Source organism: Aquila chrysaetos, chromosome 6, assembly GCF_900496995.4.
Source record: "Aquila chrysaetos chrysaetos chromosome 6, bAquChr1.4, whole genome shotgun sequence".
NCBI lineage: Eukaryota > Metazoa > Chordata > Aves > Accipitriformes > Accipitridae > Aquila > Aquila chrysaetos.
Window position 1 is genome coordinate 2,645,487 of NC_044009.1, and position 14,440 is coordinate 2,659,926.

The following is a 14,440-nucleotide window of genomic DNA, read 5'->3' on the forward strand; positions in this document are numbered from 1 at the left end:
CATTTTAATTTCCATTGCATTTCAGTGCTGACATTCATTCAGGGTTTTTGGATGTCTTAGGACTTAAATTCCTGTTTTAAAAACAGGAAAAAGGAAAATGTGTTGATAGTGTAGATTCCCAAAATCAATGAGTCTGAAGCCTGCGTGTAGAACACAGAAACGCTGATTCCATGCAAGTTTTCTCCCTCAGTTTTCAAGACGGAGATGTTAGTTAAATGGCTACAGTTTTTCCTGCAGTCAGAATGTGTTAACATGTAGGCGTTCCATCACACATTTCCATAATAGTTAGCACTGAAATTGCATACTTCCAAAATTGTATTTATAGTGCTAATAACTGAATTGGGTAATGCTGCACTGAAATGGTTTCAAGTACCTTGGCCTTGATAGTGGAGACAAGTGTCATCACAAAGATGTTCCTTCTTGTCTTTCTCCAATGATTGTGTTTACCTTCTGTTTCCTCTCTAGGCTTCTAGTTAGTGCCTCCCAGGATGGCAAACTTATAATTTGGGACAGCTATACTACAAACAAGGTAAGACTAACTGATATGTTGCTATGTAATTCAACTGTAAATACAAAGGAAGGAAATGTTACCTGTCATGATTTTGGCTGCATTACTTTCATAGTCCTAAGACCAAATTTTGAATTCTCCAAAACAATAAAGTTTTCATTTAAAGAATATAGCAGTGTCTTAAGTGCATTGTGTATGGAAATGTGCACCACAAATGGAAAACAATGAAATACTTAATTCTAGAGAGTGTTTTGATTTGTTTTGATACCGCAGAGAAATTGATCAACAGAGAGCAAGAAGTAATTGGCATGTTGCACCAGAATGGTCATATTTAAGCATAGCCATAACAATTTGTTGTCTGCAGTTAAGTACTGAAAGACCTGACGTATATACTGGGTTATCACGTTCTGGCTGCAATCACATGATGTGGTTCAGGATTACTTTTACTTTCATATTATAGTGATTGGTATTTACTGGTTATGGTTACTGTTGTTAGGGCTAGCAACATTTCACATGTTGCCCCTTTGAGTTAGGTGACAGAGCTACTTAAGTCTGTTGTGCACAGGAGTACGGAACTGACTTTATTTCAAATAAGTTTTCCTGACTTAGCTCATCATAGCCTTAAAAACAATTTTGCCAATACACTTGAGCAAATGGCATGCTACAGAGGAGACAGAAGCAGAGACAAACAACTGCAGCAGCAACTCCTAAAGCTGGGGCTATAGTTGAATCCCAGTTGTGAAACTAATGAATCCATAACTTTACTAAAGAGTAATAATACCGTTTGCAAAAAACCCCCACATCTCCCTTTTTGCCTTCATCCTCCTCCTCTGACGCCAGCCTGCAGGTAAATGTGATCTAAATTACTGTAACAACTGAAAGATAAGACAGTAAAATAATCACTGTATAGCATGATTTCCATATTAGTATCTTCAATGAATGCTAATTAATCCATGGCATCATCAAGAGGCAGAAAACAGCTTTCTTATCTGGGGGGAATGGAATCAGAGGTTCTTACTACACTGGTGAAATTTTTACTAGAATCAGAAATAGAACTCTTCAGCTACAAAGCATCCTCCTCCCATACGTCTTGCCAGTATTGATTCAGTGAAATAGAAATTGAGTTAAAACCAGAAAAAAATCCACCACCACCTCACCCCAAAAGAAGTAAAAAAAACCCAAACAAACAAAAACCCCTAAAAACCAAACCACAAAGCCTCTGGAATTATAGGTAGCAAACAGCTTGGTGTTGAAATAGTATTAAATATGACTAGGTAGTACCCCAAAGCAGTTAATGCAAGAATACTTGAATGATAGTCTGCAGATGTTCTTTTGGCAGTTGCAGCACATGTTGGAAGTAACACAGTTGTCATAAATATGATCTTTTCCTATTGATAAAATAAAATGGCTCAAGGTGAATATTCCAGTTAGTTCCTTGGTAGGAGACTTCCAAAAATGAGCTGGTGGGTTTTAGTGCAGGGTATTGTGTTTTAACTGCTGATTGCTGCGGGATCACTGATTACTGTAGCAGCAGAGGAACACACAGTAGCCTTTAGTGTTTACTTAAGAAATGCAGGAAGATTGTTAATATTGCATGAAATCTCACAACATGTATAAGGATATGATTCCTTAAAAATGTTACGAACAAATTTGAAGGATGAATGCAACGAGTTAACAAGACAGAACAGGTTTAGCGTCAATAATTTTAAAAATAAAGTTCTTTGAGCACAGAATGACAAGGGAACATGGGGTAGTTATTTAAATATGAAGCTTGATTGCTTGCAGTAGGTTTCCAAAGAAGGATTTAAATGGCAATGAAAGTAGCGATTTCCTTACTTGTTCATTCATAGCATAAGATCTAAGCCTGGAATTGGCAGTTTTGCTGACTGTACTTGGAAGTCAATATTTTCCTGAACCTATAATAAACCAATAGTAATCAGAGCACTGAAATGAAATAATTTAGTTTTTACCAAAATTAGTGATTAAACGGTATTCAGGAAAGGCAAATCTGAGGGTTTAGTTACGTCATTATTTGGTCTGACGAGCTATATATGCAAGTTACCCTCAAAATAGTTTGATACTCAAACAGCCAAAGACTTTCCTTTTCACAGTTTTCTTCTTGTCCTTTTCACAAAAAGATGATGTATGTCTTGAGAGACAGGTGAAAAACTTCCTGATGGTAAATTATCAAATCAGTTGTTTTGCAGATGAAATACATTAATGTATCTGTTTCAGGTGCATGCTATTCCCCTGCGTTCATCTTGGGTCATGACTTGTGCATATGCTCCTTCTGGAAATTATGTGGCTTGTGGTGGTCTTGATAACATCTGTTCCATTTATAACTTGAAAACTCGTGAAGGGAATGTACGTGTCAGCCGTGAACTAGCTGGTCACACAGGTGAGTATCTGTTTGGAATGATCTAAGTTACCTAAGCACCTGGTGAAGAGTTAAAAAAAAAATATTTTTTTTAATATAATTTCCTAATTAAAAAGGTGTACTTCACTGTGCACCTGTATTTCTCGGGCAGGACCTTAGCTGCATACTGCCTGTCTCCCTCCTTTTTAAAAACTCTTTTTAAAGGATGATGCTCTTTGAACAAAAGTAGTTTAATGAGAATATGTTTTAACTTTTCATGAGACAGCTGCCTTCTGATGGAGATATTCTTTAGTTGCAGAGGTTTGAGTTCTCATTACTTCCTCTTCTGTTTCTCCTTCTGTCCCTTCTCTCCAAAATACAGTAGCTTAATTTTTACATTCAGTTTCTGTTTCTAAGGTGGACTGTCTTGTGATTGATGAGAAAAGACAGGACTTGTAGGCTTTGCCTGGTGAATTAGAATGTAAACTGTAGCTGCAAAGTTCTCTTAGTGACACATAAAGCAAAATTCGTCTTGTTAGGTAAGAAGGATTGTAGAGACACAGGTGTTAGAGTTTTTTGAAGCAAGGAAATCCCTCATGGTGGTTAAAAGCTAGTGTTTTAAGTGTGGGGGATGAGTTGAAAATTTTTCTTTCTGAACAAACCAAGAGACTCAGTGTTGCAAAGTACCCCTAAAAGCAAATTCAGTGGCTGAAGATACTCTGGCTTCCTAAAGAATGTACAGTTAATGCAGATGAGCACCTTATAAGCAGCAGTAGTAACCTAGAAAATGTGAATTGCTTTTGTATATTGTCTGATAATGGACAGATTGTATTTTTATTTTTTTGTGAATGGGATCGGAAATTTTTCAGAGGAAAGCCCAGTGGGTGGTTTCTTGAACTCCTTTGAAAATTAAGACACTGGCTATTTAGTAGGCAGTCTGGTATCTTGTAAAGTACTGGCATAATGTGGCCTGTCGCACACATCAGTAGTCTTCCGCATCCTTGCGGAATCAGTAATACCTCCAACGACTTGAGAAAAGGAATGGACTGTAATTAGGCATTTCTTCTAAAGCTGCAGTTCTGAAGCTGCACGTTATCTTTATGGTCTCTTTGTTTCCACAAAGAGTGTAATCCAAAACACAGCAAAACAAAGGTAGATTGCTCTAGAGGCTGTCAGCTTGGCTCCAGAGAAAATATCTAACAGTTCTTTGGAGAAAATGTTAGGTGGTCTCTGTCTTGCTGGTTTTCTGGCTGATCAATCCTCTAACTATAGGGAGTAAAGAAAATGGTATAAAGACTGTTCATGAAAGGAAGATAAGGTTACTCAGAAATAAGTAGTTACACATTAATGAATTTTATACAGAAAAGGTTAGATGTGAATTAAAGTATGCTTAATGCTATTTAATTTTCTTTCAGCTGTTTTTCTTGCAAAGCATGCTTTATGTAATGTAGAGGGATTCTGTACCCTCTGGGTGTAGTTAAGTGTATGAAAATGCAGTGTTGATTTCACCTTCACATAGTGGTTGTGATGTGACCAGTAAAGTGACTTCTAAGAAGGTACTCTTCTTTTTTTTTTTTTTTTTTTTCCCTCCCACCTGCCCTTCTGGACACAGGGAGAATTGCAATGACGGTTGGACACAGGGAGCTTTGGCTTTCAGTATGTGGCGCTGTGTGTATCAAAATACTGAAAAATACTTTAGCAATAGAAAGAGCATTACTTCTAGAATACTCTAGCTGCTTAATGGTCTTTATGGTTATAAACTGTATAGCTGGGAAGACATGGATTTTTACATAATATGAGAAGCAGAATTTTGCTGTAAAGCAAGAGACATGAAGGAGTACATTTGAGACCTGACCAGTTTGTGTGGAATCTTCTCGAAGGAACAGTTTCAATGAACTGCTTTTCTGTTGCAGAATTGAACAAAGCCTATAGCTGGAAGCTGATGTTTACAGGTTTTCATATTTTGCTGTATTTTGGATTTTCAGAAGATGTTTGTGCTTTGTGAAATAGAGGTGGCAGGCAGGACAGACTAATTTTGTAATCGGAGTTGTTACGTTGATAGTTTGGCACGTGGTACTTCAGTACAAAGATGCTTCAGAACATTCAGATGAAATTCTTTGATGCCACTGTTGGGAAACATCCAATGTATATGCTCTGTTATTTGTACTGACCAAGAATGTAGATTATTTTTTCTCAATAGTTGTATGATACAATTGAGGTCATAAGCATTTGTTGCTCCCAGATGCAGTGACATACAGATCCACTTTCTTAGAAAGTTTAGTGTGTACAGTGCAGGGTTACCTATACTTCTCTCCAGCTTGGCCAGTGGATTCCACACTTTTGCCTCACTACTCCATCTTTCTCTTCCTCCTCCTCTCCCCACTCTACCAAAAGAAAAATTGGCAAGGTATTTCCAGAACAGTGCCTACCCTGTTTGGTTAAGTTGCTTAAGTTTATTTTGTTCTGGTTTACATCTTTGTTTAGGTCGACATGCTGTGATACCAGCATATCACTGTGCTGGTGTAGTGGTTGAATTGGGCATGGTCTGTAAAGAGCCAAACTACGTTTTGTCCAAAACATTGGAGGTTCCTATATAAAAATTGTGTTGTGTTTTAGGCTTATATAGTAGTTCTTGCTGCATCTTCAGGAGAGGACGAAGCAACATATAAGCAAGGCGGTATGCGACGTGAAGAGCAATCCCTGGTCTTACTCATAAACTTTTCATTTTGTTTTCAGGATACTTGTCATGCTGTCGTTTCTTGGATGATAATCAAATTGTTACCAGCTCTGGCGACACCACTTGGTAAGCAGTAAAATTTTGACATGATTGTTAGTAATGACTTTTCACAGCTATACTCTATTATTGAAGGAAACTTTATTCTTTGTAAACCTGATGGTCATCCAGAAGACTAAATGTGATTAATTATTGTACCTATATCACGTTTTTACTAGTAATGGAAAATTTGGGCTTTCATGTTTGATACCTTTGGCTGTTTAGTTATGCCCATGTTCTGAAGATCCTGACCCAATTCTCTGTGTTAAGGTGGTATGGGAGACTTTTTTTACTACAACTATTAGGCTTTCAGAAGTAAGTGTATTAGACTAATGACTCTTCTTCAAACTTGTTTAGTATTCAGTATTTATTACTTTTAAAGTCATATTTGGATTTTTCTAATGCAGAATTTAGTTTATGTTGTTATTCAGAAAAGCTCCTAGAAAATATTCTACAGTGACAGTAGATGGGTTTTTTGAGGAGAATGTAGGTGTATGTCTTAATAAATACTAGCTTCTGAACGAAAAAAAGACCTCAATCTTTTTTCATAGATTTTTCTATTATATTTAATTAAAAGCATTACAGTTCTCCCAAGCAGCAGTTCTTACAGCAAAGGTTGTCTAACAAATACCTCTCCTACACAGCGTCAGCCTCTTTGAATGCTCATCTATTAATCCACTGATTCTGAGTAGCTGTTGAATATATACTTTTTTTAAAACAAAATGTTTCTAAATATGTGTTGGGTTGTTTTTTTAAAAAAAAAAACAGACAGGATTTGTTAACATTATGCTTTTTATAAGAGAATACAGCTGCTTCAGGAGTTATTGTAGTAACTCTACAGTTGTCTGGATAACTGTTTGTCCTTGACATCAGTTCAGCTAAGCTTCAAAGTACAGTCATCTTTTACTTGCCTAGTGCAAATCTGCCAGTCATATGGGTCTGGTTTACTGAGAAATTACAGAAATTAAAAATCCTTAATCTTCCTTAAATGTTTAGACCTCTTGTTAGGGAGGTGATGGTGTTCTTTCATCCCTTTATACTTTTTGATTATCGCTGTAGTAGTGATTTTGCTGTCTTGGGAAAGTGGTGCAGCTTTAAGAAGACAGACATAATTCACAAAGTTACACATTCTCAGTGAGTTTTTAAAATGAGAAATGCTGACTCAGCTGTTGCTGTAGCCTTAGCACTGTTGCTTTAAATCAAGCTTGTAGTAGTACTGGACAATAGTTATGACATGTCACAAGAACTTTGTGTTATGAACAGCTATGAATGTTAGTCATTAGTTTTTTGCACTGTTTTTCAATTTAAAACCCCCAATATTTTAAAACTGAAGATGACTTTTAAAATCTTCTCTGCACAATTATCCTGTACCATAGCCAAATAGTTCAACAAAGAATGTTTGTTTTTTCTATTCTCAATGTATTTTTTGTGAATACTTTATGGAGTTTTACTTTTTAGCAGTGATATAAATAAACAGGTTTAGACAAGAATTGCTGTCTAGATCTTCTAATGGAGCAAAAATATGTTGATTTTTGCCTTTTTAATTATTCTTTCAAGTGCTCTCTGGGACATAGAAACTGGTCAGCAGACAACTACATTTACTGGGCACACTGGAGATGTTATGAGTTTGTCTCTTGCTCCTGATGCCCGGTGTTTTGTTTCTGGTGCCTGTGATGCCTCTGCCAAACTGTGGGATGTTAGAGAAGGAATGTGTCGGCAAACCTTCACTGGCCATGAGTCGGACATCAATGCCATCTGTGTACGTATCAACTTGAACAGAGGACATGGGGTTTAAATCTATATTTTTATATTTCTCTGGTCTCAGCTCTTAATCATGTACTGTATGATGTAGTATTATGGCATATTTTCTATAATTAATAGTTTTTGTAGCTGGGGAAAGTACCTGAAACTTGTGCAACTTCAGATCTGTTGTGGTAAATGGAAATTGTGGCTGTTCTTCACATGCTCTTAATTACTTCACTGTTTTTGCCCATATCCCAGTAGTGGAGAGGTGTATACTATTCTTTGCTGCTTTCTTTTTCCACTTGGTCTGTATAAAATGGTATATTCAATGAGACAGAGGAATCAAGTCTGAAATCATGTGTCTTTTTTTTCTTCCCCCCTCTCTCTCATTAAAGTTCTTCCCAAATGGCAATGCATTTGCCACAGGCTCAGATGATGCTACGTGCAGGCTTTTTGATCTTCGGGCTGATCAGGAACTTATGGTTTATTCACACGATAACATCATCTGTGGCATCACCTCTGTAGCATTTTCCAAGAGTGGACGTCTCCTCCTAGCTGGTTATGATGACTTCAATTGCAATGTCTGGGACACACTGAAAGCTGATAGAGCAGGTAAACGTTTTTGGTTTTAAATATTATAAATGCAGTGTAACATACTGAATGTGTGAGTTGAGTCATACGTACAGACCTGTTACCATTCCCTGTGTCAACTTTAAAACTCTGTGATAACCTGTTTTAGGATGACCAAAGTAGCTTAATGTTGTTAACAAATAAATTGGAATACTGCTAAAGGATAGAAGGGAACAACATATGCTTGAGAACAGGAGGACTGCTATTAAAAACAAGGTTTTGGGGGTGGAGGGCTGTTCTTTTTTTTTTTCTTTTTTTTTTTTTTTACTTTATGGCATTATTTATGTATGAACTGTTCAAAGCAATTCAACATTAATGTTGCTATTTATATAAAAGAATTTTTTTTTTTTTTCTGATACTTGTAGCAGTAGCTGTAGAGACAACCAGCGAAACAACAGACATTGTGGAGATTATCTTTTGAGAAAATGAATGTGAAATTTATGGTCCAAAGCTTAAGATAATTTAACTTCAGTTCTTTAAAATGAAAAATTTTATCACAGAAAAGGAGAAAAGGTATAAATTAAGCTGCAAATGTTTCTTTATTCTCATCAGAACAGGGAATGAGGGCAAGGACCTATTCTGTTACCAAATAAAGTGGTCTAGGCTTTTAAAATTATCCTAGGTGGGTTTTAAAAGCAAACAAAAAACAGCAGCCAAGCAGAATGTTCTTCCACATGTAGTTGAAAGGATTAGTTGCAAGTACATTATTCATGCAAATTGACTGATGGCTTTGGGGGGAGGATATACCGCATGTAGAAGAAAACAGAAACACACAGATAATCCTGGACTATACCAAAATAGTTTCCATTGGGTTTGTTAATTTCTGTCTCTAGCAGCTTTGTTTTACCACTTGGATTTTATTCGTTTCTTCCAAAATTCATTATAGTTTTTTATCAACGCTGAGAAGTTGAATCTGTGGACACTTGGTTCATATATTGTAAAATAGCATTTGGTTCTATTTGCAAGTTAATGGTGCCAAATAGAATTATTTCAGTACTGAAATGCATTTTACGAATCAGCCTTGTCTGCGTGTTGAGATTTACAACTCGAGATTCTTGTACTTTGATTATTGAGACCATAAATGTGTATAAAAGCCTGTATGGAGATGAATTGAGAAATTTCTCTTGATTAATGTCTATGTTAGTTTACAATTGGCTGTATTTAAGTACTGTAAAAACGATTATGTGTTTTTTCCTGTATTTTTCCTTTGAAAGACCTTTATTTAGAAAAAGAACAGAAGGAGGTCGTGATCTTGCTTACCTGTAGAAATGAGAAACAATTCTTTATACTGATTTCGGTTTCTGGTCCATGTACTCATGAAGTGTGATTCTTTATTGCCAAATTTTAGAACCGTTTTAAACAACTGCTTTGTCAAGTATTCTGCTTATTGAAATGTTCTGAGACTTAGGATTGCTCAGCAGATTTGACACTTCTGTCATGCCTGATTTTATATTAAACACCTTTGTGGTTATGTATTCAGTTCAAATTGTATAAGACTTCTTGGTGCTGTCTCTGTTTTACCAACTTGCAGCACTTACTAATGCTGATGGTAGACTGAATTTTGATATATCAATGCTGTTTCTGCAGTAAATTCTAGGTAACTCCTAGGTACTTCTGCTAGCTCTGGGAGCTGGCTTCTGTATCGCACTGCATTTCTGAAGATTGTGTTGTCTGCTTCAACACTTAAGATTCGGCTTGTGCTGCAGAAGTGAACAATTCTGTACTGAGGCTTAGGCACTTGTATGGATTTAACAGGGTCTGGAGATTAATGGTGTTACACAGCATTACTGTTTTTATGAAGTATATCAGAAATATTACTTCTTCAAACATCAAGAATCTTTGCGTATGAAGTAGTCATTTTTACACTGAATTAACAGTTAAAATTATTAGTTTATAAATGTACTTGTTTGTGTAAGGACTAAAACTGACTTAATTCATGTTCTGTATTGGAGAATAGTAAATGGAGGGGAAAAGTCCAAAATATGAATGAGAGTCCTATGAGCAGTGTAATTGACGTAGAAAGATTAATTTTAAGTCCGTCAAGAATATCTTAGCTCAGTGCTGTGGACTGGAAAGAGCTTGAACATAATTAGGTTTTCTTTTTAACTCCTTGAAACTGTTAAATTTAAGCGGATGGAGGAAAATGTTGGCTCCTTTAATTTTTCTGTTTAGTATCTCAATTTTTTTTGTTAATGGTACTATAATTATAGCAAATCTGCATATTGACAAATAGATTGCATGTAGGAGTTTGTCTTGTAAGTGCTTGTAAACGTAGTAAGATAAAATTAGATGAAAAATGCTTTAGTGTTTATAACATACTTCAGTTTGACTTCTGATTTTACACAGTAAAAAATTTTGTAAAACCTAACTGATCTTTATCACTATGGAGAGGAAATACTAAGATCTATGCAATGTGTGGTTATACTATATTAATTGCAATGACATTGTCAGCAGAATTTTTGGGGCTGTGATTTCACAACTCAGGAAACCAGTAAAGGTCATAACATGGGGAATATATAAGGAAAATTTTGGAGTAATGCATTTACTGAATTACCCCCTTCTGAACCCACCCAGTTATATCTAAGTTTGTGCTTATAAAACCAAAAGCATTTAAAAATTCCAACCACATTTGTTCAGGATTTTTGAATGTATAGGTTGACTAATTCAACATGCATGCCTCAGTGTTACTTGAACTGAAATATGAAATCATCAAAGTAACATAATATGTTTGTTGCATGTTCTTATTTATAGGTGTCCTTGCTGGTCATGATAACCGTGTCAGTTGCTTAGGTGTAACTGATGATGGTATGGCAGTGGCAACAGGATCATGGGACAGCTTCCTCAAGATCTGGAACTGAAGTAGGTAGGTATCCAGTTAATTAAGGCTGTTCTTTATTGGTATTCAAAATGCTTTTTTCCAGGTCCAAACAGTGCTGTTTTACTGGTGCTGCAAGCTTATAGTTCAGATTAGGAAAGTCCCTGAGGAAAAAAAAAAAAATCAGTTTGTTTTTTTAGAAGGCTATTTGTTTAATGTATGCAATGACATTTTTATGATGAACCCTTTTTGGCATATTTTATTTTCCTGTTAGGGATGACTACAGTCTTTTGAATCTGGGTTAGTAAATAAATGGCATTCTTGAAAATGGTGAGATAATGGCTAAATGCGTCAGTGGGTAGCAAGAGCAAAGCTTGAAACTTGATTACAGTTTATCAAAGTGCAACTCTTAATAAATCTTTCTGTGTGTCAGAAGAGCGGCGGACTCCATGACTGGAAGAAGTTTCCAACGGTTGAAAATTAAAAATGATAGCATATCCAATCCAACCATACTAACTTGGACCCCCATCCTCCCCAACTTCAAAGGGCAAGATCTTTTCCGTCTCCTGTTGCTGAAATGAAGAGCACAATTACCTTTCCAAGAAGAATTTCTGTGTTGTAAGCAAAATGAAATTGTGCATTCCTTTTGGGACCATTTTTTTTTGTCTTGAGAATTTAAAAATGAAACACTATCATAAAAGCATGACCAGAAAATAAACTTGAGCATAATTGTGAAACAGTTAGCTTTCACTGTAGTTTCCAAGTTGAAGTTAAGGACTTTATCTCACACACTTGCAAATTTTAAAGTCATGTTTGTAGCAGGATTTTTTTCAAGTTTCCTTTTTAAATACATGTCTTTATGTATTTAATTGAGCAAAACAAGGGAGTCCTAGCCCAGAGCATCTGGGGGTTGTTAACGCTGTAAATTTAGTCCCTAATTTTTTTTATTTTATTTTCTAGTATCACAGATAATTGTTGCACAAAACTTGGCATATATAGGATAATGTTAAGCAGTAAGGTAACCAAGCACATGCTGTAAAAGGTAATGAATGCTTGTTTAAAGAATCCTTTTCACCTTTTATGGATAACAAATGCAATCCTTGGTCCCTCCTGCCCCTCCCTTTTTCACCACACCAATTTTTTTAATCTGTTTTGGTTTTGTCCAATTGAAAGGGCAGTTTATATATCCTAACACTATCCTATAAGTCTCAACAACCAGGAATCTCTGTTTTCAAAAGAGACCTATCCTACACTTGGGTATTGAGTCAATTCTTTGTGTATGAAATGATGTACAAATCAATGTTTTGAAAATAATGATCTTGAACTTTCTAAGTTAAACAAAAAAAAAAACCTTTTTTGATTGTTTGCCATATTGGGTGGGTTTACTCTTAGAATCGCATGCTGTAGAAATGCTAAAAAGTGCATATTGGACTAAGTCCTTAGATGTTTTTTCTTTGAAGAAATAACCTGTTTAAAAACTGTAACCATTGTCGCTGTATTCATTTATTGTTGCTACTCTGTGCATAAATCTATGAAGAACTCAAGTACAAAGCTATGCACGTTTTGGAGTAGCGTGATAAGTCACTTTTTTTTTTTTAAAGAAACAGCCTGTTCAAACAATCGCTGTCAAAGATTCTGGGGTGTGGGAGGAGGGAACCTAGACCATCTTCTTTATAAATCAGTTCCTCACAGCCAGTTCCTCTTGTAGGATGAGTCCTTTGCATCTGATCAGAGTCATTTTTGTAATGAGCAGGTTTTCCTGGCTTTCTTTTCAAATAAAATGTTAAAAGCAGCAGTGTTTGGACAGCAGATTGTTCTGTTAAACTTTCCTATCTTCTCACTGTATCCAGAAATGCTCCTTCCTAGCAGCAGTAGTAGCTTTTCTCCATTTTGTTTTTTCTGCAACATTCTGTACAAAAATGTGCTGTAATTGTGCGTTAGGCCTGGATTTGGCATAAAAGATGAATTCCCTCTTACTCTCTTTCATGAAACTACTCTGTAGAGCTTTCTCCACGCCCTGTATCCCTCTTCACCTTTTGTATTTAATTTTAAAGTCAGTGTACTTCAAGAAAGCTGGATGCAAGATAGATACTATATTAAAATGTAATGTTATTTAAGATGTAATAAAGCAGTTTGACATGAGTTTTGACTGATCTGTTTTGCAGCTTATTGTTCAACGCACAAAATGGCTTCTGGCAGGATTTGAGTTATGAAATAAACATATGAGAGAAGTGTATGCTGCCCCAAAACAAATTGTTCAGTATTTTAAAATGGCTTGGATTTTTAATGGTTAATTGGGCAGTGTATGCAGTGTGTTTAGTGTGTATTCACGTGAAGGGATGTGGGTTTTGTTTTAAAGCTAAAAAGAGTTGTAAGATGAACTAAAACCCTCACGATTTTTGTTATTGGAAAGTGTCGCCAGCAGTATCTGAAAACGTATGTGTAAATGTGCAATATATGGTAACACTAAATGGCAAGTATGTGGAGCTTAGTGGCTGCAGGCATTTTACTTCCTCCATTTTTAAATAGTTAAGGTGGATGTATCTTTGATTGCTAGAGCTACTCGAGAGCTTAATGAAAAACTGCTGATAGCCCTCAGCTACTTTCATTTGGAGTTTGAGCTACCATGATTCATGTGGTATAAATCACAAAAATGCTTTGTGGAATATAAGAGAGTGTAACATCTGAAGTAGGAAATCAGAGCAAGGTGTTTAGTAACTTCTTTTAAAACTTTTGTGTCCTTTAATAGGAAAAGAATTGAGTGGAACATCTTGTTATTGCCATTTGAGGATCTGGCCAAATAAGCTCTGTTGTCATTGTTAGCTGTCCTTACTGTAGGTATTGAGAAGGGTAAGTAGTTGTCATTTTAATGCTCAGTAAGAACAAAGTCTCCACAAGGCAGAATTATATCTAGGGGTGGGGGGGAAATGGTTTTTATATCCAGAGAAGCAAATTCCTGAAATGAGGTGTTGAAAGGCAGTTGGTTTAACAACTTGGTATTGGCCCACTTGAGGGTTTTGTTTTTTATTTTTAGTGGGTAAAGTCTCTTCTCTTGTTCTGACCTAAACAAAAGTGGATATTTCATCATTTCGCATCAACCAAGAGAAATTCCAGTGCCATGGCTTGGTTTCATACCAAACATGGAAATTCTCAGCCTCAATGGAGAAGTTTTTAAAAGCTGTGAGTATGGAAAATATGATGGTGACATTACTTAACTAGCAGCCGTTAACTGTGAGCTTTGGGGTTTTGGACTGCAGAATACTGGTAAGTAGCTCATGGCTGGAAATGCTTAAATTTGGGAATTCAAATTTAGTCTTCTCCAATTCCAAATGGTATAGCTGTTTTTTCCACTCACGTGGTATGGTTTTATTCCAGTGGATATTTCATATGTGACTTTGTCCAGTCCATAGTAAAATCAATGCAGACATGATCTGTCTTACCTTCCTTAATCTCTATCCATATGTTAAATTACTGCTTCCTGCCTGTGCTGAGAATGCTTTTGCTGGCAATAAAATACCTGCCAAGATAGTAACTTCTTGTGCCAGAAGGCTAATGTGCAATTTATTTCAAATGCAAGCAGTTGCAAATGCCTCTTGTTATAGGCAGTGCTTCTGT

General features: G+C 36.1%; 1 protein-coding gene across 8 annotated transcripts in view; it reads left to right on the plus strand.

Moving 5' to 3' along the window:
* The window catches only part of GNB1 (G protein subunit beta 1), a 45,996-nt gene extending 33,029 nt beyond the window's left edge, over positions 1-12,967 (plus strand). For 7 of the 8 annotated variants that reach the window (XM_030017634.2, XM_030017636.2, XM_041124167.1 and 4 more), the window contains 7 exons: positions 466-529; positions 2,744-2,906; positions 5,601-5,667; positions 7,195-7,396; positions 7,776-7,992; positions 10,762-10,873; positions 11,259-12,967. In XM_030017634.2, the coding sequence (XP_029873494.1) occupies positions 466-529; positions 2,744-2,906; positions 5,601-5,667; positions 7,195-7,396; positions 7,776-7,992; positions 10,762-10,868 (820 nt within the window). In that variant the 3' untranslated portion in view covers positions 10,869-10,873; positions 11,259-12,967. The remainder of the gene's footprint in view (positions 1-465; positions 530-2,743; positions 2,907-5,600; positions 5,668-7,194; positions 7,397-7,775; positions 7,993-10,761; positions 10,874-11,258) is intronic. The other variant, XM_030017638.1, reaches the window with a different exon arrangement.
* The last annotated feature ends 1,473 nt before the right edge of the window (positions 12,968-14,440 follow it).